This window comes from Rhipicephalus sanguineus, chromosome 1 (genome assembly GCF_013339695.2).
Source record: "Rhipicephalus sanguineus isolate Rsan-2018 chromosome 1, BIME_Rsan_1.4, whole genome shotgun sequence".
Taxonomy (NCBI): Eukaryota; Metazoa; Arthropoda; class Arachnida; order Ixodida; family Ixodidae; genus Rhipicephalus; species Rhipicephalus sanguineus.
The window spans coordinates 330812933-330837514 of record NC_051176.1 but is presented as its reverse complement, the minus strand read 5'-3'; the positions used below and the strand labels follow the sequence as shown (position 1 = coordinate 330837514).

At 43.1% G+C, this 24582-nt stretch overlaps 1 protein-coding gene across 8 annotated transcripts in view; it reads left to right on the top strand.

The window, feature by feature from the left end:
* Window positions 1-24582, top strand: part of LOC119379545 (rap guanine nucleotide exchange factor 2) — a 493626-nt gene that overhangs the window by 456404 nt on the left and 12640 nt on the right. For all 8 annotated transcript variants that reach the window (XM_049412009.1, XM_049412010.1, XM_037648837.2 and 5 more), the window contains 18 exons: window positions 721-825; window positions 1379-1569; window positions 2326-2548; window positions 2768-2929; window positions 4346-4453; window positions 5865-6180; window positions 6962-7325; window positions 7820-8123; window positions 8596-8660; window positions 9184-9349; window positions 11652-11828; window positions 12168-12267; window positions 13242-13369; window positions 13894-13977; window positions 14253-14327; window positions 16619-16690; window positions 22075-22801; window positions 23822-23926. In XM_049412009.1, the coding sequence (XP_049267966.1) occupies window positions 721-825; window positions 1379-1569; window positions 2326-2548; window positions 2768-2929; window positions 4346-4453; window positions 5865-6180; window positions 6962-7325; window positions 7820-8123; window positions 8596-8660; window positions 9184-9349; window positions 11652-11828; window positions 12168-12267; window positions 13242-13369; window positions 13894-13977; window positions 14253-14327; window positions 16619-16690; window positions 22075-22801; window positions 23822-23926 (3472 nt within the window). The remainder of the gene's footprint in view (window positions 1-720; window positions 826-1378; window positions 1570-2325; window positions 2549-2767; window positions 2930-4345; window positions 4454-5864; window positions 6181-6961; window positions 7326-7819; window positions 8124-8595; window positions 8661-9183; window positions 9350-11651; window positions 11829-12167; window positions 12268-13241; window positions 13370-13893; window positions 13978-14252; window positions 14328-16618; window positions 16691-22074; window positions 22802-23821; window positions 23927-24582) is intronic.

Sequence of the window (24582 nt, the reverse complement as noted above, 5' to 3'; positions counted from 1 at the left end):
AGGGGCAAATTTCTTAGTTTTGGTTTCATTTCTTGAAATGGACCTCTTCATGATTAGGGTGCAAGCCACTTTATAATAACATGCTCCGTGCAGCTTCTTTTTGCAAGTCTGGCCATCTTCAAGGACTTTAGTGGTACTTTTCAGTTTGCTTGTACGTTGCATGTTGTTGATTTCTTAAATGGTAGTACACAATCACAGATCTTGCATCTTAGCATTAAGTTTCGTTCATGCAGGTGTGTGAACTGCGACATAGAAGGACCGTAGTACTTATTAGATCGATTACTAAAGAGTTACCAGTGGTGCTAATCACTTGCCATTTGTTCGAAGGGGTTTTCATGTTACACCCATATCTTTCTTTCCTTCTTTCTTTCTTTTTTTTTGCATTGTAAGCACTACGAAGCAGGCCAGATTTTGCTTACATTCCATGTACATATGTTTCATGAATCAGCTTCTTTAAAAGAGGGAGAGCATAAGTACGTAAGATAACCGGCACTCAATTGAATAAATATGTTACGTTTGGTTCTGCATTTCTCCCCCTTATACACCTCTTTTCTTCTGCCTTTGTTCATGGTAAAACGTAGTATTGAAACTACGAGAGTTGGGTGTTCACTATTAATGATGTCGTCTCAATAGCGAACATTTTTTACTACTCAAACATTTGCGGTTTTCTTAATATCCTGAACTGTTTGTGATGTTTAGTGACTTCTTTCTTTCAATCAGAGCCTCACAGTAAGGGACGCATACCATGAATGTCTTGAAAGGGATCCCAATGACAGGACAGAGGACGACATTGAGACCCTGCTTGAGTTCATGCAACCCTTGCCGGTGAGTGGCTACGATCTTTGCGTTTAGGGCTCAGTATGTTGTTTAATTTCTATTTAAAATTCTTTTTTGTTTGATCATGGCTAAGCGAAAAAAAAATACAAATATTCGCCCAAAGCCTCAGAGATTTGGCAAATGCATAAAGCCCCCAACTGATCATACTTCCCTTATCGTAACCATCTCTGCTTTACGACTCTTGTCACCATACTTCAAGAAGCTTTGCTTAGCTGCTTTGCTACTACAGATGACAGGCTGTGATGACAGCTCATAATTTTGGTTATCTTAGTATTGGCTTAATTCTTCTTAAATTTACAAATTCTTGTTGCAGAGATATATAGCACAAATTGCGTAAGGAGCAGAACAAATAAAGAGGAAAAAATAGTAGATAAATCTTGTTCGTCAAGTAAATGCAAGAAAAATAAAATAAAAACACTGAATTTTAGACAGAGAAAAAGAAAAGTGGAGCCTTAATCACATTATTGTGCCAGCACTGATGAATGTGAACTTTTCCTGCACAGTGCTTGTTTCAATGGCTTTTTCTCCGATCTCTTGGCAGGCATTTGCCAACATGACACTGTCAGTGCGACGAGAGCTGTGCGCAGTCATGGTGTTTGCGGTGGTGGAAAAGGCTGGTACGGTGGTGATGAATCATGGCGAGGAGCTGGACTCTTGGTCTGTGATTGTAAATGGGCAGGTTGAGGTGGAAATGCCCGATGGAACCACTCACACGCTTCAAATGGGAGACAGGTGAGATTCTTGTTGCAGCCTTTGATAGTTTGTCTGCTCCAACCTCTAGCCCTTAACCTTTTTTTCCCTCTGTCTACCGAAATAACCTGTCCCTGCGATTTTGGTAACATTTTATCGCTATATTGTCAGTGCCGCTAGTGTGCAGGAGGTTAGCTCTTTCGGACGAAAAGGTGTGTGTATGCATTTGCACATGTATGTAGTGTGTGCTAGCTTTGCACAAGCAGGTTAGGAAAGTGCAATCTTACATTAGGTTTATGACAGTTAGGTAATTTGTTGTAGCATGTTTTGCTAAAATGGAAAGGCCTTCTCGACATAGCCTGTTTTCCTGGAAAGCAGCATGTGGTGTAACATCCAAACAAGATGGTGGCCTGAAGGGACCATATTAAAACAATTTCGCTAGAGCCATTTCTGGTAATCCCCTTTTGAAATGCTGGCTTCAAAGACATTCCTTGCTTTTGGTCACTATTGATCACTTGATGCATTGTCGGGATTACTTTCGTCAGTTCTGCATGATGTGATGGTGGCAGCCAAAATCATGAACGGAAAGTAGTGGGGAAATGGTTCATTGTTCTTTATTTTCATGAATTATGTCAACCAGTGGGGATGTGGGGCAAGCATTCAAAATAAAGATCATTTTCTTGCCAAGAAAAAATGTGTTGATAAGGGCTGTTAAAGTGTCAGCTAGCTTCTTCTATCTTTGAAGTTTAGTGTGTTCTAGTTTGCCATTGCAGTTAATTGTGGTGCTGCTTCTTTCAGCTTCGGCATCACACCTACCATGGACAAGATGAACCACGTAGGCACCATGCGCACGAGAGTGGATGACTGCCAGTTTGTGTGCATTGCCCAGGGCGACTATTGTCGCATTCTTCACCGCAGCGAGGAGAACACACGAAAGCTCGAGGAAGATGGTCGTGTGGTTTTGGTCACTGAGCACCGAACTGTTGATTCTGGCAGCAGAGAAGGGCACATCGTTATCAGGGTATGCACATTGTCATTATAAAAACACACTTCTGCACGCACTCTTATGGAGTTGTGCTCAGGTGTTCTTGCAGTAACAAATCAATGGAGGAAAGTACTTAGCAAAAGGATGCATTTCACTGTACGTTCACTGCATGGCATTAGTAATGAGTTCTGGATGCTCACCTTATTTTAATTCACAGTAGGTGCTCATGTTCAGTGTTTATGCATGTGCTTACAGGGGACACCGGATCGACTGTTGGCACAGTTGTTTGAAGAGAATGCACTTGACCCAGGCTACATAGAAGACTTCTTATTGACATATCGCACATTCATTCCAAGCTCTATGGTGGTCTGCAACAAGCTCCTCTCATGGTTCAATGACCCTCAGTTGAGGGATAAGGTGGGTGTTTTTTTGTTGTTGTCGTTGTTTTTGTTTGTTTACCAGCACTGGCATCTGTGAAGACTGGAGGGATTCTTTCTCAAGGTTTTTGAACTCCTGGTTTATATTTCATGTTGGAAGTTTGAGCGTTTGCTTTGCTACTTGTAATTGCCCGAGCACATAGAGAAAATGTGGCAGATTTAATTGCATTTAATTCACATGCATGACAGCCAGGCACGTTGGTCATCCTTGAAATGTGACGAAGGTGTTGATGTCACTGACCTTCTGTTTGCACTGCTGAAATGCAGTGTAGAAGCTGAAGACAGCAGGCCTGTTTCTTTTGGCTGTAGTGGCACCAGTAGATTGTTAGCCAGGCATGCCATGTTATGGAGTGTGTCTGGCTCCCTGCTTTGAAAATTGAAACGGGTATGTGACATAAGGCAAAGCATCTGGATCACGTTGGGTCAGAAGGACACTTTAACAAACCACATGGAGTCAGAGCCCCTTAACCTCCTGATGAAGTCCCTTCTACATTGTTGCACATCACCTTCATTCCTTTTAAAAACCAACTTGGGAGTGATCATCAAAAATGTTCGTCCCGAATATAGTTGGATGCATGCAAAACTATGCACAACTGGTTTAATATTTTTGCTGACACCTTTAATGAACATCAATGCTGATTTGACCAAGACCTTTTTTGTTATCATAAACGGCAGGAAAACTATAAATTATTGAAAGTAACTGCAACTATAGTGAAATAACTACATTTGCTTATCTAAGCTTTGAGAGACCACTTGTGTTACCTTTCGGCAGGTTAAAGAGCCCATAAAATTATCATCCTGTCCTGGAAAGGAAAGAAAAGTACGAATTCAATTAATTAAATCATTTGACAATCATCTGTTCACTGCTTCGATGACCTTGCGCACAGTGTGACCTCGAACCTACTAGGAAATTTAACATAATTTTGGTCAAGGATGGTGTGGTTTGGTGACTTTGCAACTATGTGCCCATGAACGGGCTCAAACATGTTGCCTTCTTTTGGTGGTGTTGATATCCCACCATCTTGTGTGCTCGCCTTATGGAATGCACTGGATCAGTGTAGTTACCTGGTCCAGGAAAACCTTTCTTGCATATATTGTTTCAATTATGACTGTGTTGCATTGCTGTGACCGCTGCAAGCTTTGTAACAAGTGCATGTACAACTTGTGCACACATCTTGTGAAAATGAGGAATGGTAGCATTCATCATGCTGCTCAGCTGTGTAAGTGATTGACTGTTAAAAAAAAATCTAAAGGCTGTGCCTGTAATCTTTTAGTGCTGTTCAGCAGGAATTTTTGTAGGCATATGTGAAAGCCTTAAAGCTAAGCTCATGGAATTCATGTACATTTCCAGATGACCTGCAGGTTTCTGTCTGACACATTTTCCTTCTACTTATAGGTGACAAGGGTTGTACTTCTTTGGGTCAACAACCACTTCACCGATTTTGAGACGGATCCAGAAATGATGGAGTTTTTGGAGCAATTTGAGCAGTGCCTCGAAGCAAATGTGAGAGCTCGCTTTATTTGGTTTCAGAAGCTGTGCCATGTCCTTACGTTCGGGGAATAATTTTCAAGCACTGTGTGCAATGTTGTCTTAAACTAATTCAACTGTGGTAAATTTCTTGCACCGTATTAAGTCATGACTACGCTTGCCTGACAAATTGTTGCATTTGACAATACTTATTGACTTTATCTTTTACTTTATCTCTTTTCCTGTCATGTTTTTTTCTGACAATGCAAAGTCATCACAGTTGCCCTGTGATGCTTTTGTACAGTGCTTACAGTAACAATGTCCTTAAAGGGATACTGAACAAAAATTTGAAAAAGCTACGAAAACACTTGCATTCGACTCGGACGACACGACTGTTCCTATAAACAGCGTTTATTTCACGTAATTTCGAGCAGTTGGCCGTATTTTTAGTGGATTGTGAGAGCGCGGCGGCCGCACGAAAGTGCGCTTGTCGACAGCCGTGACGTTGAATGCTCCAGCAAGAGGGGGGCAACCGGCACACTCTCTCCTGCCCTGCCACTTCCCTTTCTCCACCTCTCCTCTCAAGAACACCTCACCGACCGTGAGAACACGTTTTGAGAGAGACTCACGGCAGCGGGTGGCGGCTTGCGACGTCGATTGGTAAGCGATTTTGCAGCGAGCACGGTTGGCGAGTCAGTATCCGCCGAGTTTCGCGTCACTTGTTCGCGGCGCGGCCGCTAGACGCGCCAATTTGCGAAAAATGCATTAAATTCATTATTTTCTGCTAGTCTCTGGCTGAAATGAAGGTTGTTTCAACAAATTTCAGCACCCAATCTTTCAAGTGGGCCATTTATCTCGGCGGCGAAAATTTTGTTCAGTATCCCTTTAAAAAATAACCCTGCTCTTGCCCAGTTGTTTGGAAGGCATACCATTTGAAACGATGTGCAATCAGTGCACAAGGCCACGGAGAATATTACTTTGGAACTCAGTGTTTCATCATCCTTTTCTCTTTTTGGTCTTGTGTATTCCTTGTGCTGCCATTTAAATTATGTCCTTACAGAAAAAACTGTGTATCCATATTCTGTATTCTTTATTTCAACTACTGTACTGTCAGTTGCTTTATACTTGTAACAGTGCAAAGGACGCAGATGAGCGGGGAAGCATTATGGTAAACCATATGTGTTTTTACTTGTTCGTGTGTGTTCTTTGCACTCCGTGTGACAGCAATGATTTGCACCACATTTTGTGCTAATAGGTTCTAGCTGAAGTTTTGCTATTTGCATAGAGATCACAATAATTGCACGAAATTGTACATGAGAAAAGGAACCTTGCAGGTCTCTTTCTCGTGCACTGTGTGAGGAGATGGCTGTGCACATAATTTTTGAGGACTTCTTAACTAAAAAAGAATAACAATAATAATTCCTACTTTTCTATTATCTCCTTGCAGAAAATGCATGCACAGTTGCGTTTGCTGAACATAGCATGTGCAACGAAGGCACGCACACGGGTTGTGACCCTGGCGAGGTCATCGCGGGACGATGAGCTTCCTTTTCAAATTCTTGGAGGCTACGAAACTGGCAACGCTATTTTTGTGGCCAAAGTGGACAAGGCTAATTCCAAGTCTGAGGACGGCTGGCTCAAGCGCGGTGATGAGATCCTGGAAGTGAACGGCCAGAGTTTTGCTACCATGTCATTCAATCAGGCCATGGAGATTTTGAGGAAGGCAACGCACCTCTGCATCACTGTCAGGTCAAATCTTCTTGGTGAGTAGCGCAGGAAATCTTTGTGCTTAGCCAAGTACTAAACATTTTTTCATAGCCACAATGAATTGCAATGAGCTGCAGTCTATTGATGTTGTAATATCTTGACATTTCAAAGTGTGTGGCAATAGAATATAGCAGAGTGGGGACAACAAAGTGGCTTTTTTGTGAAACTGGTGGTTTTGCGTGGGAGTGCTGTCAAAGGTTGCACGGTAAACATGCCTTTGCTGTGCATGCTTTCTTTTTTTCTTGCAGTGATCTTTTTATGGTCACTCAATACAGCACATTGTATGGCACTCATAGACTGTGCACCACTATGAAACTGAACTACAGTTAGGGCACCTTTGGCTAATCATGTTCTGGCAGCATCCGAAAGATTGTGAAAGACGCAGCACTCAAGCCGGATATTGAGGGCAAGCAGACACTCTAACATCAACTATAAAGCATCATTTTGAAAGGATACATACATGTTATTCATGAAAGGATGGCTCCATCACCTGTGTTGGAGTGTAGGAAAATCGAAAGGGCTTCAGTATAAACACCAGTGTCAGCCTTGTAACAGAGCATAGTAACTGCTGCTTTACATGGCTCTAGTAGTGCCATCGAATAGATGAACTGAAAGTGTCATGTTTTATTGTTGGCTCTCTTAGCATTGTAGTCTGCTCGGGAATGTGTAACATTATTGATGCATTTTTCTCTCTCTCTCTCTCCCTCCCTCCCTCCCCCTTTCTCTTTACTCCTAACCTAATAAAAAAAAACATTGAAAATATATTGGAACATCCAGAGTTCAAGGAGATGCTGAATAACCCAGAAAAGGCCATGCGTCCACGTGGTCGCAAGAGCTCCGAGATTTTGCGGCTGCAGCCTGATCCACGGCTCCGGCTTTCGTCGCACCTTGAGTGGAGTGATGTAGTTGGGCTCCCACTTGGTGTTGGTGGCTTACCACTTGGGGTTGGCTGGGGTGGCCAGCACTCATCTGCAGCAGGATCCCCAGCACCAGCGGCTGCTGTGTCCTCATCGGGATCTTGTACAGGAAATGGGGATGTAGCCTGCAAGGAAGATAAGAAAGGATTCATGACACTAGGCCACCGGGCTAAGCTCAAGAAAGCATTGGCCAAGATGAACTTCATCCCCAAGACACTCAATGTGTGAGTTTGCGCTGTCAATTCTTGTATGCAGAGGACATACTGAAGACCTTGAGGTTCCATCTATGGTGCCTGTGTTAGCTTTAATGTACTGATAGAATACAGTGGACAGACAGGAATAGAAGGGCTGGTGGAGGTATTGTGAGCACTGTTCAACCCACACTGCACGAGTAACTGTGTATTGCATGACTCTTCCCATTGAAAAATGGAAGCCAGAAGTACCTTTATGGATATATCATTGCTGATACCTTTATACAAAGATGAGGTTGAACATTGTCAGTTTTTTCTCAATAATTATAATTGCAGTTCTGCTTGCTTTGTTGAAATGCAGTGCCACACACCAGATGCTAGAAGGTGGGAGGGCATACAGCAACGTTATGTTGTATTCCTGTGCTTCTGGCACTGGGAAACTGTTCTAGTATGTAAAGGTGGCACTAATATACTTTCGAATGAAATAATTAGAAAATTTTGAGAGCTTCCACTTTTTATCTTTACAGGGAGTCCCAGCTTAACAGTTCTGATGACAGCCTCTACTCTACGCACAGTGGGTCAAGTGTAGGCTCTGGCTGTGGCAACCATCGGGTTGGTCGCAGCGGCTCGTCTCCAGCCCATGCCATCACACCAGGAAATTGTGGCACTGGAGCAGGCCAATTGTACCACAGTCACAGCAACCCCGATTTGAGTTCGCTCATTGTGACACCCCACTGCGAAGGGGCAGACGCCCCTGGCCGCGACTTTCCCGAGCATGTGTTGAAGGTGTACAAAGCAGACCAGACCTGCAAATACCTGCTCATTCATAGGGTGCGTGCCGCTGCTTTCTGTCGTCATTTCCCCTGATGTTCCCGTAAAACCTCACTGGACGTGGTATCTAATAGCTATGGAATTCAGCTGCTGATCTTCCTGGTTCAGCTTTAGGTTGTAATGGCTGCACGATGGGAGGGGCAGAATGCAAAAACACGTGTGTTGAGATTTTGATGCACATGATAGCACCCCCGATATCAAAAATTAATCTCTGAATACACGAAGTGGTGAATACTTCTTGCTGCTTTTTGCTTCTATAGTCTGTGGTTGCAGCATTACTGGACATTACTTCATTAAAGGCTTGATAGACAGACTCGTTTATTAATTCGTGGAGGCATTTTCTTGCTTTTTCTTTTTGCACTCTCTTTTGTTTAGCAGTTGCATTTATCAAGTGTTGAATGTATATTGCATCAAGGGAAAACAATGATTGTGTAAAGTTTTGGTTGACACTTTATTTTTGTCATTCCTGCAGGAAACAACGGCACGTGAAGTAGTGATGCTGGCGCTTCGAGAGTTTGGCATCACAGACTCTAGCAGGTAAGGAACTATTGCTGCGCTGGTTCTTGAATCATTGGCACTGACAGATTATATACCTTACTAGTAGAAGTGATAGATGAGCAGGGTTGACACTAATCCACCCATGCATCTTTTATGCTACCCTGGACACTGTTTTGTGCAGTCCGTCACAATTTTGCAATCAGAGAAATGGTTTTTGCTGTAGGTTTTGCAGCTATGTACTAGTATGTTGCTTTGTTAGCTTTGTGCAACATCCAGCCGCTGCCAGTTGCTACAGCAATGTGTTGCCAAGAATGAGATAATAGGTCCGATTATAAATGGCAGCAGCCACACTTTGATGGAGCCATAATGGAAAATCACTTGTTTACCATGTATGAATGCACATTAAGGAAACCAAAGTGTCAAAATTATTCTTCTTCCCTCTCTTATTGTCCCTTGTGACTCACTGAGCAGTTTCAATGTGTTCAACACAATTAAATTTAAAATTGTGCAATGTCTCCAACTTTGACATTCCCTTTCTTTCTTGTTTTTGTCCTGTTTGCAGCCTCTACTCATTGTGTGAAGTGTCTGTTGGAGAAGGTGGCTTAATCAAGCAACGCCGCTTGCCAGAGCAAATGCAAAACCTGGCCGAAAAGATTGGTCTCAGCAGCCGATACTACCTGCGCAACAATGCCTCCACAGACCCCCTTGTACCTGACGACATGGCTGCAGTGAGCACCTCGTTTCCGTATTTTTATTTGATCAAGAAGGTGTTATGTTTCAGTGCTTGGGCAGAATTTATTTCTACTGCGTTAACGAAGAGTATAGGAAATCTTGGAAATGTTGGATGTCAATACAATATGTGCAAATTTTTTAGTTGAAACTTTTTGTTTGAAAATACAATATTTGATTTTTAAAAAGATATATTCAGTTATGGTTGAACATCTGTGGCAGCCATTATGACTGCTGACATTTCACAAAAGCACTTCTGGCGTTACCGCACTATGGTTGTTCTAGAGTATGGCCAAGCTTTGCAAGTACCTTGTGTTCACCAGTGTACTGCATCAGGTTGACTGACTGATAGTATCAAAACCGAAATGGTGCATTTTGAAGCAGTTTCAATTAGCTAAGCACCAAGCGATGTCTGCCAAGGCATCTAGCTTGCGAGGCACATAACAGAGAAAGCGCGCTTTGGCCAGCATGCCGGGGATTTGGAACTGACGATATGAATCGGTAAGTATTGTGGTAGTGTGTTCAGTGTGAGGCAAGCGACCCACTCAGGCCCGTAGAGTTTGAAATAGCACAGGCTTTACCAAGCCGCATGCTGCCTCATATGAACATTGGAAGAAACAAAATAAGCATACGACCATTGATCGAGATGGGAAGTACTAAAAGGGCTTACTTCGGTGTTGCCGAAGTCAGATAAATTTATATCTGTTGTTTATTGAACTTGAAACTACCAATATAAATTTTACCGAGTATGCGTTCGGCATCACGAAATTGGCCATTGGCTGTGACCGTTTCAGTTTGCCGAGAGGAGAGCGAGCCATTTTCTGCTCTCCGTGAAATAAAAGGGCAAATTCCGTGCGCCATGCAGTGCTATGTATTTGTCTCACATGTTCGCAAGAGCCTCGGCTACTGTTCTGCAGTGAATTCTGAGTATGTTCGAGAAGTGTTGCAGGGACCCTTTTAAGCAACCATTTGAGATAGCGACAATATTGTTGACCGATCACAGGTGTTGCCCAAAACAATTTTTTTTTCTGAGCTTGAGTCAGTGCTCAGCATTTGCATTATCAATTGTTTGTTAAGCTAGGCATGGTCAACTGCCACACGATCTTGTTCAGTCGTCACGTAATACGAAGCGGCTTTGACGGCACCCGTGCTATCTTAGCCATCGAGACCAATGAAAAGCACTGCAATTACCAGACTTTCAGAGTGGCGAACAAAACAGCTGTTATTTGTCAGATGAAAAGCTCGTCAACTTTGACAATGCCATCGGGCCCTGCGTCGAGTTGTATGAAGAGAAGCTCAGTCGTTAAGAAGCAGACACATGATACATGCTATGGCTCGTGTCGCTACACAGCGACACCGATGTGGATGTTTGCCACAGCCATCGACTGCAGATTTAATGCGTGCCCTAACAACCCTCTTGTCTGCATGTAACGATAGTCACACACTGGCCAATATGCAGGCTGAGCTGGTTGCGCATAAGTGCGTGTGTGTACAGTCACGAATTGAGAAGTTTTTCTGACAAGTAGGAGAGTAAACGTAATTTTTTCAGGTGATTGCTTTTTTTCGGGCTCTGGGTTATTCGGACTTTTTGGTGATTCCCGTATAGTCCCAATACACGGTCGACGGCTGTAAATGTGCAGCAGCGTGCAAGTTTTCCGTTTAATGCCTTTTCACTTGTTAAGGAATGTAGAGCCAGTAACAGATGCTTACACGACGTGGGCTCTACAGCAAATGTGATTTTCGGCTCCATTACACATGATGCATCTACTTTGATGATGTTTAACTGTGCATGTTGCAAAAACTGCAGTAAATTAAAACTTTTATTTTGACAGAACAGTGCAAAAAGCGGGACAGTGAACACACAGGACAGCGCTGCCCTGTGTGTTCACTCTCCCGTTTTTTGTGCTGTTCTACCTAAGAACCGTTGTAAAACGTTTAATTGTAGGCCATGTTCCTAGACTAAGTGGCAATTCTGGTTCTTTGGAGATACTGTTTCCCGCAAAGGTTTCGTTGCTGTGTGTACCTATTAAGGAGCGTATATTAGAGGTAGGCTTGTGTGAAACCTCCTTTTGTCGGCGGATTATTTGTGTCATGTAATATGCACCAGGTGATAAATACAGAGTGTAAGATGGCGAGTCCACTAGGCTTTATTTGTTTGTACGGTAACATGTATTCAACTTGGTGGTCTCCATGCATAGCAGGTGCTTTTGAAAAGACTGGCAAATAATCCTTTCAAGTTTAAGTTCCATTGACTATCTCCTGTCTCTGAATAAACGGTTGCCTTTTCGTTTGCTTGTACAGGAACTCCTACGCGAGAGCCAAGTGAACTTTCTTCAGCTGAACAGTGTGGAGGTGGCAACACAACTAACGCTGGAGGACTTCAGCATCTTCCGCCAGATTGAGCCCACCGAGTACATCGATGACCTTTTTGAAGTCAAGTCTGCTTATGGGTCACCTATGCTGGCCATGTTTGCAGAGGTTTGTTGCTCCTTTTCTTTTTCAATTTGGTTTTGCTGTGCTTTATGCGATAGAGGGTAAGTGGTGGCTTTGCCTTTAAAGTGGCTAGTACAGAAGATGAGGGCAATGCTAGTTTACCTTGTGTGTCCAAACCAACTTGGCCAGCTTTCCATCTTTGTGTTGCTTTATTTCAATACACCTGCCTTTGTTGTGTTGTATACTTCTGTACTGACTTTTATGTACCATATATATTAAATTCCTGCTCACTCAAGACCATGATTATTCTTGTAATGGTTTTTTCTTATCCTCCTTTGCTATGCCTTGTGTGTTAACATTAGTCACTGCGTTGTTGCTTTACAGCTTGTTAACCGCGAGATGTTCTGGGTGGTCTCTGAAATCTGTGGAGAGACTAACCCCCTCCGAAGAATGAAGACAGTGAAGCAGTTCGTTAAGGTGGCAAGTAAGTTTGCTGCTGCAGCTTTTCTCTCCTTTATTTTTGTTTCCTTTGTTTAGAGAGGGAACAGATACAGTTGTTTCATTCTTGGTGAATGAGCAGTGTAAATTCTACAGTCAAATATTAAATTGACGTGCAGTGTTAGAATAGTATTCTAGAAACCTCTGAATGCTTGTTTCGTGCCAAGAAAATGCTTCATGTAAGTGAAATTCGAGGGTCCACATATACACCTAGTGCAATCCAAATTGCCTGCCCCCAATAGGAGAGTATGACTTTGAATACTGCACGGCCACCCTTTACTGTCAGACAGGCAGAGCTACATTTTCCTGCCTGAAACATACCTAAAATGCAAGAGCGTGACCAGAAAGCTAGCCGACAGCATCACATGGACACAGCATTTCTTTCTTACATGTACTTAGTTTCAATAAATTTTGGGATTGAATAAGGCTGACTAAACGCTACACATCAACAAAAATAGCCAAGTTGGGAGTCAAAACTATTCATCTGCCCGCGTCATCTTTAAAAGGTGCCTTCAACGTGGCAGCCGTGATGCTTTCTGGTCCCGCTATTGAATGTGGTGCTCATAGTACTCTAAAGCGTAGCATTTGAGATTGGTGGCTGTTATTGGAGGAAAATGTCGCTGGGATGCAAGTTTGTGCACCACCTGTGCTAACGTCAGAAAGATAATTTCTCCAAGAATAAAAATGCACAGCTGGCATTTTATTGATAATATTGACGTATCAAGTATTCTGTCCATGTAGCCTCAATTGTTATTTGCCTTTAGTGCACATTTCAGCAGCTCTCTGATCGAGTAACACTGGCTACATTCAGTGACTCTAGCTTGTCTGCAGTTGTTGTGTGCTCGTGTGTATAACTTGCAAAGGAAATGCTGTGCAAAGGCAGAACATTCCTTTATGTGCCTCTCCCAAAATGTACAGATCTAAAATTGTTGTTCTCCTGTTTGATTTTTTTTTTATCAGGACAATGCAAGGAGTGCAAAAATTTCAACTCTATGTTCGCAATTCTGAGTGGCTTGGGTCATGGAGCAGTGTCGCGGTTACGATCCACGTGGGATAAATTGCCGACCAAGTACCAGAAGATGTTTGAGGTATGTGTTAGCAGCTGTAACTCCAGCATGCGACTTCCTCCATGTTTCGGTACTGTGTGTGTATAACAGTTATCTTGAAAATTTTGTGTGCTTATCTTAGTCATAATTGCCAACTTTTACACTTTCTTTGTAAAGTGCGCAATTTTCGCAGCTTGTTTACAATCGACATTAGCAGTTTACAGACAATAGAGGTGCAGTTGCAGAATCCAAATAAGTGACTCAACCAAACGGTGTGAACAACCTAGCATGTTTCAGAGCCAGTCTTGCTTGTTCAGGGCTGAGATTGGCAGAGGTATAAATGGGCTTAAAAAAGTTGTATGCTTGCTCTGGTCAGTGACATGCATGCAGTGACTTTGCGTAAATTTTGCATTTTCAAATTTTATGGTTGGCAGGGCTATTAGCTTTTTAAATGTTCACCAATGTTTATATGAGTGTCAGTCATATTTTCACAAGATACAAATGATCTCACAGACTCACATTGTGTGAAATTTTTTATTTTCTTTAATCTTGTTTTCTTTGTTCAGGATCTCCAAGAATTAATGGATCCTTCAAGAAACATGTGTAAATACCGTAACCTCATCAACAGTGAACAGACCAGACCACCAATTGTAAGTTTAACCGGTTCAGCCTTTCTGTCTTTTCTTGGTAAACTAAAATATTTTCAGTTTTAGTATACTGTAGTGGTTAAATAACTTGTGACCCTGAATATCTCATCACCCTGAATTAAGCTTCGTGCAATAGCAGTCTATTGCACGAAGTGTTACCACTGAAGGCATGCCCAACTGCGTGACTGAATCTTTCTTCAGGCTGTCTGAACGAAATAAGTGACACAGAATTTTACACTGCAGATTTCTGAGGTTAATGTTCACTGTTTTCTTTTTAGATACCCTTCTATCCAATTGTCAAAAAGGACCTCTCTTTTATTCATTTCGGGAATGACACCATTGTGGACAATCTGGTGAGTGTGCCCCAATCAACAGAGTGCAAGACTTTTAGAACATGTACATAGTTTAAAAGCTGTTTCAGGAGCAAGCATTTCAAGGAAAATAGATGCTGGAAGAGGTCTCCTTAGGACTAGTTGTGACAAAAGCAGCAAGACAGAGCCACCAGGTGGCACTTTCAATCCCCTTGTAGAAGTATCCTGTAGAGGTCATGCATGCAGCTGTCCCAGCATCATGTGGTACCCAACCAGGAAAGTGGCAGTTATGCGCAATGGTACAGCGCTCTACGTATCCCATTCAGGCACGACTTATGATGGACTGTCTAAAAATGTAAAATTCACACAACGTAATCACAAGACGCTCGATATTATATTCCAAAAAATAAAAGGAGGTATGTAATATGTTGTTTTGTGTGAGCTTCAGTAATTAGTTGCTAATTTAATATCTGTTATGTAGTCAGTCATATTGAATTGTCTTAAGGAATGCCAACAGTGCTATGCTTGTACAGTAAAATCTCGATGATACGATCAAGGCTCGTACGAACATTGGGGACATACGAATTTTTCTGTGGTCCCTGCCAAGGCCCATTAGCCTGCAATGTATTGGAGTACGGTTGTTGCGAACAGATTTGCATTCCGCGATGTTTGATACAAACGTACACTAGCGCGCAGGTACGAACAGGTGCTGTCGCGAAAGACGTGGCAGTCACGAGCGGGCGCGGGTATATATGCGCTGCGCGACCATCAACCGTGCTTCGTTGCCTCCCAGATAGTGCGCGCGAATCTTAGAGGCCTTTAGGCGCCTTCGCGTTATGATTAGAGAAGACGTTGACGTCGCGCTTTTTTTTTTCGACGCCGCGTGCTCCTATGCTCGAGGCAGCAGTAACACGTGCCCGCCACGTCGATGCCAGCCATGTCCTCGCAATCAGACATTCTATATGAAACAAGACTGAAACTTAGGCTGCGGGACCGTCATGAAGTCCCATTAAAGGGGGACGAAGACCTTAACAGACGAAGCAGACGGTCTGGGCGAAGGAGCTCAGCCTCTGTCGTGTGCAAAGCGCTTCGTAAGTCTATTTCGCCGCAGTACTCTGGTGTCTTGCAGAAAAGCGTCGTAAGATTAGGAAGGGGCTACTAGCGGTCACGGGGCACAATTAACACATCTGGTTCATTACATACGCGTTCATGCATCGTATATTTACGAGTACAAGTGTGATCGTTGACGTCTAAAAACCTTACTGGCAATCATTCAGAACTGTTCATGACGTCGCTGCAGCCCTGGGAAACACTGAATCAAAACATAGGCCAACTTTCTTTTGTCACATACTAATTCTCCATGTTTTCTAGTGATACGAATTTCGGATGATACGAATATTTTTGGTAACCCCGCGAGATTCGTATCACCGAGGTTTTACTGTAATAGGGAAGTTTGCTTAGTAGGATGACATTTTTTTAAAATCTGGTTCAGTGCTGGCAAATTTACTGGTTCTTAAAGGATGCTCTGGAAGGTGCTACTAGTCCTAGCTAAGCACAGGTAATGGATGCACACAGCGATGGTATTGTGTTTCAGAGTGGGTACCCTTTTGAAAAGTTATTTGACAAGGGAACAAGTAAACAGGGCAGACACTGGCCACTGTCCTTTTTGCTTTTCTTGTCAACAACCTGAATTAGGCTAATTTTTCACACTATGCAGTATCTGTACCTTAATTAAGCTCTTTAAGTACTGTTGCAGACTCTTGCTCGATAAACATATGCTTGATCATGTTTGCGTGTTTCTGAGGAAGATGTACTATCATAGCCTAAACTTTGTCACCCTGGTGAACCCCACCAGCTTTTCCAGGGTGCTTCAGAACCCCTAGCCTCCCTCTTTACACTGATGTGCTTTTATCATTGGGCAAATGGGGAAGGGAGAGTTGATGATGCTTCTAAGTCCACGTCACCATGATATCAACACCACTGCATTGGCTTATATTTATTTAATCTCGAAGGCCACTGCTGTTGATGTGAAACTCTCTATAATACATAGATGTACTTGCGATTTTTGATCGACTGCTGATAGTACATCATTGTATGTCTAGCTAGCATGAGCTTTATTCTTCATTGCAATAAAAATGCACCTTTTAAATTATTTTGCAGTCTACATTGAAAAGAATGGTAGTTACGGTGTGCGATTATGTGCTGTGGTAGCCAGAATGCGCCAGAAGCTCACACACATTACACTGGTGTAATGTGTGTGAGCTTCACTTCATCTCTAATTGTTGAGCACCAGAGCAGTAACCTATTTTTGCCATGCCTTTTTTCATCCACAGGTCAATTTTGAAAAGCTCAGGATGATTGCCAAGGAAGTGAGACAGTTGATGAAGATGTGCTCAGTTCCTTATGTAAGCACCACATTTTTTTTTCCCTTTACATATTCTGTAGGAGCAAGGTGCTCCTTGCTCCTACTGAATACGTAACTTCCTTCTGCCCCTTGGTGTCACCTCCCACTTTCATCACGGGACCTCCATACTCATAAAAGCCTGGCATGTGCGCGCCCTCAACCAGTAGCAAGAGAAGCTAGACAATTAAACTGCAGCAGTTCATGTAAGAGAGCGGCAAGTAGTGTGACTGCTCACCATGAGAGTCTAGACGAAATTCCACGTTGCCATTATAGCAGGCACACATGCCGAGTCATACCATAAGTTGTGGCATGCACACATCGGTGGTACGAGAAGAGCAGCGATGCAGATTGCTTCAGTGCCACCACCATTTTTCTCCCTTGCCACCCTTTCCCTCCAGCCCCCATGTCAATGTACATGCGTTGCCCACGAGAGCCAAGATGAAATACCTTCCCTCTACCACTCTTCCTGCAGCCTCAGATTATCAACTTTTTTAAGATTTCAATTTTTTACTGCTAATGCAATATGATTGTAGACTTGTGATCTCAACTCTGGATACATACGTGGCAGGGCAACATTTGTTAGCCTTGTGTTCATTCATCTAGCCTTCATTAAATGCTGCTGCGTGTCCGATGAACATCAGCCAACTATAGCCAAGTAAAAAATTATGCTAAGCTGGCAAGCTAGCAGGTCATTGCATTATTTTGGTACAGTGCTGCAGAGGATACAATATCCCAGTAATGTTATTCCAGCTAGCACCAACGCAAGTCTGAATCAACTTATTTCCACTTTTTATGCATCAGTGTTCAAGCTCTAAAACAAAGCTGCTTGTTTTATTGAAAATTTGTGTATATGACCTCTGCCATGAATTTTTTTTTTGTTATTGCAAGTCGTTGGCATACTGCCCTTTAGAGTTGGTGTGCATCCTTGAAGATACTTACGCGGCGGCTGCATTTTCGATGGAGGCGAAAATGTTTGAGGCCCGTGTACTTAGATTTAGGTGCACGTTAAAGAACCCCAGGGGGTCGAGATTTCCGGAGCCCTCCACTACACGTCTCTCATAATCGTATTGTGTTTTTGGGATGTTAAACCCCAGATAATATTATATTGAAGATACTTATTACCTTCATCTTCTGGATTACAAATCTGGTAGTTGGGTTTGGCCACTGAAGGCACTAGGTTCACCATCCTGGTCAATCTGAAACAGAAGACTTGCCAGCTGCTGTCTGCACTGAACTAAAGTACATTTACATGAGGGATGAATGCAAACAGTGATCTGCTCTGCATTAGGGCTGTGATTGCATTGATACTTCAGTTCTGATTTTTAGTTTTATCTAGAGTGGCACTTTAATACAGTTAATACACCAACACATGCCACTTTACTGTACTCACCTTTCTTGATTGCTATAAATTGGTAGTGTGTATCATGTACAGCCCTGTTAAACACGGGAAATAGTTAGGTGCCCACTTTTTTTTAGAGCAACTGTAATACCCTCTTTTGCTACCAATATGAAACTACTCTGCAGTAATTGTCTCTGTAGCAGGCATCTCGCCCTTTTTACTGCCAACGGCATCATCTGGTCTACCAGTAAAAAATTTTAGTTGGATTGCTGAAAGAAGCAAGGTGTGTGACCGGGCTAGTTGGTATTCCATATTGACGTGAACAGCGCGTGTAAAACACAAGGACGAAGAAACGACGAGGACCAGCGCTAGTCCTCGTCGTTTCTTCGTCCTTGTGTTTTACACGCGCTGTTCACGTCAAAAATGCTGAAAGAAAACTGCTGTTCTTTAGTCAGAAATAGTACTAAGTTGCGGAATGAAACCTGTTAGCTATAGCAGGGTGATTCCACGTAAGATCGAACAAACGATGGCTGGTCGACTTCTCAAATTTATTTCAAAATTTTATATATTATTGCCTGATGAGTGGAAAGAAGAGATCCGCAATTTGTTTTGCCGCCAAAAATTTTTTCGAAGCACAGGAAATCAATAACGACGAAGAGGTGGAGTGGAGCGCTCATCTGCTCTGCTGTTTTGGCCAACTTTCGTTATGAATTGCACAAAATATATTAAAGTTAGGTAGCTGAAATTTATTTACCTAAATATATGCATGTTCCTGCTTCTGCTCAGGTGTTTTTAGTTTTTGTGTGTAGTGTAGATGGTTTTATAAAAAACCTCAAAAATAGCCCAATTGGCAAAATTTTCTTTACTTTGAAGGTCTTTATCTCAAAATCGCCTCGTAGCAGAGCTACAAAAATTCCGCATTACGTTCTTCGCATGCTTATCTACCAAACTGCCAAATCTTGTATTTATATAACTTTTCAGTAAAGAGATATGATCGGGCTAAATTCAAGAAAACACCGAACAATGGAAACTTCTGACGACAATTTAAAAAAAAACCCATTTTTTAAATTTCTTAAACTTTGTCCACTTATTCTCCTCCACATCAGCTTTCACGATCATTAAAAACATGTTGCATAATGTCGTTGCACTAATAGTTACGGCCCCTCCAATGAGACCCTTAGGCAAGGATGGGCAATTCCGGCTTCTTGCCCAGCAAGTGTATAAAATGAAGGCAGGATTGAATTTCTTTATATCAAAAGGCCAACAGTACCGAAAAAGGTGTCGCCGGCACTGAAGACGTTAATTTTGAAATTATTTGGTCACTGCAGCGGCCACGAGCGCGGAGCTACCGAGCAGGCGCGCGCGCACCAGGGGCGGCGCCAGTGGGGGGTTTGGGGGGGGGCTCTAGCCCCCCCAAAATTTCCGCCTGCCCCCCCTTTGCCCCCCCAAGAGCAAGCATAGTCAAAATACAATGCATATGTTCCCAGCCTCCCTGCCCCCCTGAAGGCACCCACTTGTCGTGGGTGCCCCCCCAGTAAAAAAATCCTGGCGCCGCCGCTGGCGCGCACCCGAGATGCTCGTTGTAAGAGACGGCGCAGTGAGAGCTCGTTCTCGCGTCCTCAGACCGATTGAGTTCGAAACAGCAACACCACTCGGGTGACTTGAACGCACGTGCACTGGAGCTTCGCTATTCTATCCACCCTCTGTTCGCATCTCAGCTAGGCGCTGATAACACGGCGGAGGTGGAAGCAAGATGAAAACTCTATGAGGGAGCTATATGAGCGCTCGCTTCACGCACGCTGCTGCCACAGAAACTGCGCTGCGCCAGTTGCGATCAGTGGAAAGCATGAACGTGGCGCTCCAGTGGCAAAGCAAAATATGGAATGTCAAAGGAAAGAAAAGCAAAACTATCGGTAACCGGATGCGCTTGCCTATATTAGATGTCGGCAGCAGACGGCCCGAACTGGCCGCGCGTTCGGTGCGCTGTTCACACTTCATTCGGCGCGGATAGTTCTTGTGCTTTGCTCTTACTCTACTCCTCCTGTGCGTCTAATGACGAGAAAGTATAGCTCGGAATGAGTCTATTGTGGAGACTACCTTTTGAAGCACAAGAAGCTTAAAGGAGTACTGACACGAATTTTAAAAAATTTCGGATTGTTGCTCTAAATAAAATACTGGTGTCGAGAAACCTAAAACGACTATTGTGGTGCCTGGGAATGCATAATATATATTTTAATTAGCACCACCTTAAAAAGACACTCTCGGTTTCGATATCGGGGGGGTGGCTTCTCAGTGTCGTTTCATAGCAGTGTGACGTCACGGAGATACAGAAACTCGCGACGTACTAGCGGGAAATCCGTCATCTGCTCGTGGTGGAATAGACAACGATGAGTGAATTGTCGTCCAGTGACCCTGACAGTGATTTCTACGATTTAGGCTGCATGCAGGACGCAGAACTCGCGAACTCGGAGGAACTGTCTTGACTCGTCGGGATAATGTCCTTGCTGTGTGGCTGGCTTGCAAATGATCAGCGACGAAAACTTCAAAGTCAAATTGAAATATTTTATACGTGTTCTCCGACTCCAGTGTGTGGACAGCGTGGACACTGCATACCAACGAAGCAAAAAATGTCCTTTTTGCGATGTCTCAAAATCGTGTCAGTACTCCTTTAATTATTGCAAAGAAGCCAAAATTTCGCAGAGTTACTGACCTAGACATAAATGCTTTGAAGGAACGTTTAACGCCCGAAAGATCAGTGACTGTCAGTGAGACGGACTACTTGTTCTACGCGTGCTTTTGCTACCACTGCAATGAAAGATCTTCACGGAACGCACAGTTTAACGATGACATTCTTATGCCCCCTGAAAAAGAAATCGACGCAATTAACCAGATCACTGCGACTACCGGTGCACGTGCGTTCAAGTCACCCGAGAGGTGTTGCTGTTTCGAACTCAATCGGTCTGAGGACGCGAAAACGAGCTCTCACTGCGCCATCTCTTACAATGAGCATCTCGGGTGCGCGCGCGCCTGATCGGTAGCCCTGCGCTCGTGGCCACTGCAGTGACCAAATATTTTCATAATTAACGTCTTCAGTGCCGGCGACACCTTTTTAGGTACCTGCTGGCCTTTTAATAAAAAGAAATTCAATCCTGCCTGCATTTTACACTTGCTGGGCAAGAAGTCGGAATTGCCCATCCTTGCCTAAGGGTCTAATTGGAGGGGCCGTAACTATTAGTGCAACGACATTATGCAACATGTTTTTCATGATTGTGAAAGCTGATGTGGAGGAGAATAAGTGGACAAAGTTTAAGAAATTTAAAAAAATGGGGTTCTTTTTTAACTGTCGTCAGAAGTTTCCATTGTTCGGTGTTTTCTTGAATTTAGCCCGATCATATCTCTTTACTGAAAAGTTATATAAATACAAGATTTGGCAGTTTGGTAGATAAGCATGCGAAGAACGTAATGCGGAATTTTTGTAGCTCTGCTACGAGGCGATTTTGAGATAAAGACCTTCAAAGTAAAGAAAATTTTGCCAATTGGGCCATTTTTGAGGTTTTTTATAAAACCATCTACACTACACACAAAAACTAAAAACACCTGAGCAGAAGCAAGAACATGCATATATTTAGGTAAATAAATTTCAGCTACCTAACTTTAATATATTTTGTGCAATTCATAACGAAAGTTGGCCAAAACAGCAGAGCGGATGAGCGCTCCACTCCACCTCTTCGTCGTTATTGATTTCCTGTGCTTCGAAAAAATTTTTGGCGGCAAAACAAATTGCGGATCTCTTCTTTCCACTCATCAGGCAATAATATATAAAATTTTGAAATAAATTTATGAGGTCGACCAGCCATCGTTTGTTCGATCTTACGTGGAATCACCCAGCTTTCATTTCAAGATTTTATTTGTCTAAGTTTTTAATGATAAAAGCCAGAACAGTTGAAACCTAACTGTGACTTACTCATAATGGACATTACATTGTTCTTTAACTATTTAGGGAGAGTCTCGGGATTACATTTCACCTTCCTGCTTCCCACTTGCAGGATTTGTACAGCATGCTGGAAGCTGGTGGGAACCCACTTAACCCAGCATTGGCATCACTCAACAGCTTCGCAGCAGCTGCAGTTGCAGGCGGTGCTGGTGCGGCATTAGCACGTCGGCGGAAGCGCAGCACAGCTCAGCCCAGCCCCAAGAAAATGTTTGAAGAAGCCCAAATGGTGCGCCGTGTCAAGGCCTATCTGAGCCACCTTAAGGTTGTTGCAGACGAGGGGCGGCTGCTTGCCATGTCCTTCGAATGCGAGCCACATCCGGTGCCCTCGGCGATTCCAGTCGTCTTGCCGAGTAATGCACACCCACAACGCAAACGGCACCCGTCGCCGCGGAAGAGACATCCATCACCAACTCTCTCAACGGCGAGCAGCAATAGCAGCACTTCAGAAGGCAAGAAGTCCATAAACTCAGCAGGTGGTGTCAAGTTTGGCACAGACTCTCCACAGGCCATGCGTAAGCTTCTGGCCCTGTCAGACCAGAGCAAGGTGCGCCCACACCAGCCACCACGTCCACCCGCATCCCCATCGCCTGGGGTCAAACGTCGAGGATCGGCAACTGTGCGAGATGCACCTGCAGTAGCAGGAGGAGTCAGTGCCAGCTGCCACGGTCGGTCACACTCTGATGCGGGCTATGCCAGTGTCCAACCTGTTGACCTCTCTGCTGAAAGTTCTAGCGTGACGAGTCTCAACAATTTGCCCCTTCGAAAGTCTCATGCATCAGGTTAGTCTTGTAAAGTGGCATGTGTCGCATATTATTTGTACATCAAACCATCATGCCTATTGTGGTTTGGTCAATAGGCTCAGGTGAATGCATGTCGTTGATACAGGATATCACAGATGAGTTGTACGGTGTTTAGATCAGTAAGGATAGCGTTTCACTTAAAGGAGTAATGGGACATATTTTCAAAATTGTAAAGGCTACACTGCACTCTTCTTGCATGTGAAAGGGTTACACATGACTAGCATGGAGGTTGGGAAATGTTTGTGAGATATTTCAGCTGTAACCTCCTCAGACATAGCAAAATCCTAATGTATATACACCACTTATAGCCACCTGTTACTGACAATAAATTCAAATAACTCAAAGATTCTAAAAATTCAAAGAATTCTAAGAATTTGAATTCTAAGAATTCAAAGAATTCACAGAATTCTAAGGGTGCCTTTATCAGAGGGCACCCTTTATAAGGTGTAATGGACTTTGATTCAGCCATATTCCAAGACAAAAATGTCTGCCTGTTTTGCACTGTCATATGCAACGAGAACATCTTCAGAAAAAACTGCGCAGCAGGACGAGGCACCAAAAAAGAATGACTCTGTGGCTTTTTAAGGTTGACACGGTTTTCAATAAACTAGTTGTGAGTAAACTGCGCTCGTTTTCGTCATTCTTTCTTGTGCCTCGTCCTGCTGCACAGTTTTTCTGAAGATGTTCCCGTACCAACTTGCCCAACTTTCAACCCTTGCAACCAGAACTAGGGTAATAACAGTGCAACATACACATTAAGTATAATTAAGACTAGAACTGTCAGTGATTAGGCTTTGTTTCTGGCACTCTCCAAAGACTATGTGGATCTTACTTTTATTATTTCACCACAGCCATACCATGTTCCTCATGTCTGAGGACAAGGGCATGCCTTCTAAACGGTCATGGCCTACATTTGGTGCATGTCACTTTCCAGTGTTTCCTGCTATGTTCCTGGCGTCATTTGGTTCTTATCCTTTGTATGGAATTTTCTTTCCTTAGCATGCTCTGTCACCTCAGCTGATAGCGGGGTTGGGAGCTACCATGACAGTGATTCTGGTCGTTGTTCTGCTGGCTATGCGAGCCCACAGCAGCGACGAATTTCAGGTAATGCCACCTTTAGAGGGCTTTTAGTAGTGCAGTTTTAATGTTCATCTTTTTTGTGTTGCAAAATTCGTCAGTGCAAAGGCAAATGCTATATGAAATCGGACAGTATAATAAATATACTTCAATATCTGCTGGTTTTCGTTATAATTATATGTATTTCAGTAACATTTGCTGGCAGGCCAGTTGGTGATGCATACATTCAAACCTTAATATAAAATGGATATAACGATTCATCGGTTATAACGAAGTAAATGAAGAGTCTTGTCATAGCTACAGTGTTACAAATAAACGTTTATAACGAATTTTTGGATATAAAGTTATTTTCGTGGCAGATGTGACATTGATGTAATGAGGTTTGAGTATACCAGCACAAATGTAACAAGAGACCAAGAGGACACAAGACAGCACTCTGTCCTGTGACTTCCTGGTCTCTTGTTACAGCACTCTGTCCTGTGTCTTCTTGGTCTCTTGTTACGTTAGTGTTGCTATACCTATGAACTATATTACACATATGTACGTGATTGAGAAGTTGCATGCTGTAAAAATTTTTTAAATGCATTAACTTCATCTGAAAGAAAGAGAGAGCATCCAAATGGAGGTCCGTGTTGCATGTTGGCATGGTATGAAAGAATTTTTGCAAGAATATACATACATAT